The sequence below is a fragment of the Monoraphidium neglectum genome (assembly GCF_000611645.1).
Source record: "Monoraphidium neglectum strain SAG 48.87 unplaced genomic scaffold scaffold01752, whole genome shotgun sequence".
NCBI lineage: Eukaryota > Viridiplantae > Chlorophyta > Chlorophyceae > Sphaeropleales > Selenastraceae > Monoraphidium > Monoraphidium neglectum.
Window position 1 is genome coordinate 9,813 of NW_014011876.1, and position 2,663 is coordinate 12,475.

Here is a 2,663-nt window from a genome sequence, read left to right on the forward strand (position 1 = left end):
CCGCGCCCCGCCGCACCGGACAACTGCAACGGGCGCCGCCAGCCACCCACCCCCTCGCAACCACCCAGCTGATACGTCTTTGCCGCTCATGCACGCCGCCCCCAGCCGGCACACCCAGCCAAGCCGCCGCCGCGCGCCGCCCCCGGCCCCGCGCCCCGGCCCCCGCAGGCGACCGGCATCCTGAGCAAGCCAGCTCAGCAGGTGAAGGAGAACCGCATTTCGGCGAAGAATGCAGTGCTGCTGCTGCTGGACCACCAGGTGTGTGGGGGGGGGGCGCGGCGCCGGGGGCCGCCCAGCACTCTTTGCTCTTTGCTGGCGCTCCTCTTGACTTTTGCGGTGCTTCCGCCACGCCCATTAGACAGCCTCTGGGGCGTCTAGGGCGCAGCGAGGGGGAGGGGGCGGGGGCGTGTGACTCAGCGGCTCCAGCGTCAGTGGCAAGTCTCGACGCGTGCTTGTGCTGATCTGCGCTTCGCGCCGCTCCCAATGCGCACCATGGCCCCTGCTGCGCCGCCGGCGCGAGGGCCTCGTGCCGTTTCCGACTCGCGACTCGCCCGCCATGAACCCTATCCCGCGCTCCATACACAACCCAATCGTACGGCGCAGACGGGTCTGTTCCAGCTGGTGCGTGACTCATCGGTGACTGACTTCAAGACCAACGTCCTCGCGCTCGCCGCCACGGCCAAGCTCTACGGCGTCCCCACCATCCTCACCACCAGCCTCGAGGGTGGGCTGGCCCACACGCGCGCGCGTGCAGATTCGCCCTCGCCCCGCTGTCTACCTCACCGCGTGCCAAACGCACGGCCGCCGCGGCGCCCTCGATTTGACGAAGCGCGCAGCTGCCCCAACCCTGCGATCCCTGACACCGTGCTTGCTACATGTACCCTCCTCCCCTCTGCGCGGTGTCCGCAGGCGGCCCCAATGGGCCCATCCTGCCGGAGATCCGCGCGATATTCCCCAACGCCACCCTCATCCCGAGGCCGGGGGAGATCAACGCGTGGGACAACACAGACTTTGTGAAGGCCGTCAAGGCGCGTTTGCGCGCGCTCTTGCATGCATGCGCGCAAGTGTGAGGGTCCCCGCGCTTGCGCGTGGGGCTTCTCGCTGCCGTGCGTCCGCTTGCTGCGCGAGCGCCGACGTGCCCGGATGGGGGCGGTGTCGGCGTGCTCTCGCGAGCGCCTCTGTCGGGTTTCGACCCAGTCCTGATGCCGTCTCCGGCGACTCCGTGACGCACCGCTGGCAGCTGCCACCTCCCTCCCCCCGCATCCCCACACCCACACCCACACCCACACCCACACCCACACCCACACCCACACCTACACCAACTCATAAACCTCCAAACCCTCAGGCGACCGGCCGCAAGAAGCTGCTCATCGCCGGCATTGTCACCGATGTCTGCGTGCTCTTCCCCACGCTCAGCGCCCTCGCCGGTGCGCACTGGATTGGGGCCGCGTCGCGGGCTGCTGCTGATGCCGGCGTCGCTGCCGTTGCTGCTGCTGCCTTGTGAACGCGGCATGCGCCGCCGCCGCCGCACGAACCAACTCCCACAGCCGTCGAACCCCTCACCATCAAGCACGCCTCCCAACCTTGAAACAACTGCCGCCCGCCTCGACCCCGACCCCCTCTCTCCCGCCGCCGCCCAATTGCCACCCGCAGAGGGCTACGAGGTGTACATCGTCACCGACGCGAGCGGCACCTTTTCCGCCCCCGTCCGCGACGCCGCGCTCGCGCGTGCCACTGGCGCGGGCGCCGTGCTCATCAACTGGTTCGCGGTGGCCTGCGAGCTGCAGCGCGATTGGCGCCTGGGCCCGAACTCGGGCCTGGGCCTGGCAAAGCTGCTGTCTGTCTACCTTCCGGAGTATGGGAATCTGATATCGAGCCACTCCGCCGCCGTCGCGGTCGGCAAGACCTCGGGCTGAGCCAGGCGCCGAAGGGGCGCGGCCCCGCGGCAGGGCAGCGCCGCGAGGGCTGGGGGCGGCCGCGCGCGAGCGGATCCTGATTGCGGGGACCCGCCGGCGCGGCGCCGCAGCCTGCGGTGGGTTGTGGCACGACCTAAGATTTGGCCTGCGAGCTCGCAACAGGGTTTTGAGGGAGCACTGTGTTGTCGGACCTCAAGACAGCTGGGTCTGTGCAGCTTCCTTCTGCTAATATCACGCGCCTGTTTCTTGCGACGGAGATGGCTGTCGCTGCACAGCGCAGTCTTGTGTGTTCCTCAAGCTTGCCGTCTAACACTTGATTTTCATTGAAAGCGCCGCTTGGTGCGCCTTTGCCGCGCACATAGGCCAAAGACAACACAACGCCGAGCGTGACTGCAACTCGGATGATGCCTCTGCAACTGCCGACTCTCCAGCTGTCACGGGCCCCAGGGTGTTGCGCTAATCATCCGCTGCCCACACGATGCCCTCGGCTCTGCTGCGCAAATTTCGGATACGAGCAATCTGGTTCATTCAGCACACTTTTTGTGCCCGCACGCCTGCTTGCTTGTTCCCTGCCTTGCCACTTCGCTTGGAGCGCTGATTCATGCAATTGTGTGTGGTGTGTGCTTCTGCCACGCATACAACATTGTGCTGCACGCTTGTGCCAGGCTTTCCTGCCCTCTTTGCCCGCCTGATGATACTCTCCGCTGCACTGAGTTGCCCTGACAGCCAGACAATGCCCGTCGCGTG

At 67.0% G+C, this 2,663-nt stretch overlaps 1 protein-coding gene across 1 annotated transcript in view; it reads left to right on the plus strand.

The window, feature by feature from the left end:
• Window positions 1-1,916, plus strand: part of MNEG_8904 (isochorismatase hydrolase) — a gene marked incomplete at both ends in the record, with an annotated part of 2,481 nt that extends 565 nt beyond the window's left edge. The window contains 5 exons of the mRNA XM_014042625.1: window positions 169-258; window positions 604-724; window positions 910-1,022; window positions 1,346-1,427; window positions 1,654-1,916. Of these exons, the coding sequence (XP_013898079.1) occupies window positions 169-258; window positions 604-724; window positions 910-1,022; window positions 1,346-1,427; window positions 1,654-1,916 (669 nt within the window). The remainder of the gene's footprint in view (window positions 1-168; window positions 259-603; window positions 725-909; window positions 1,023-1,345; window positions 1,428-1,653) is intronic.
• Window positions 1,917-2,663: the final 747 nt, after the last annotated feature.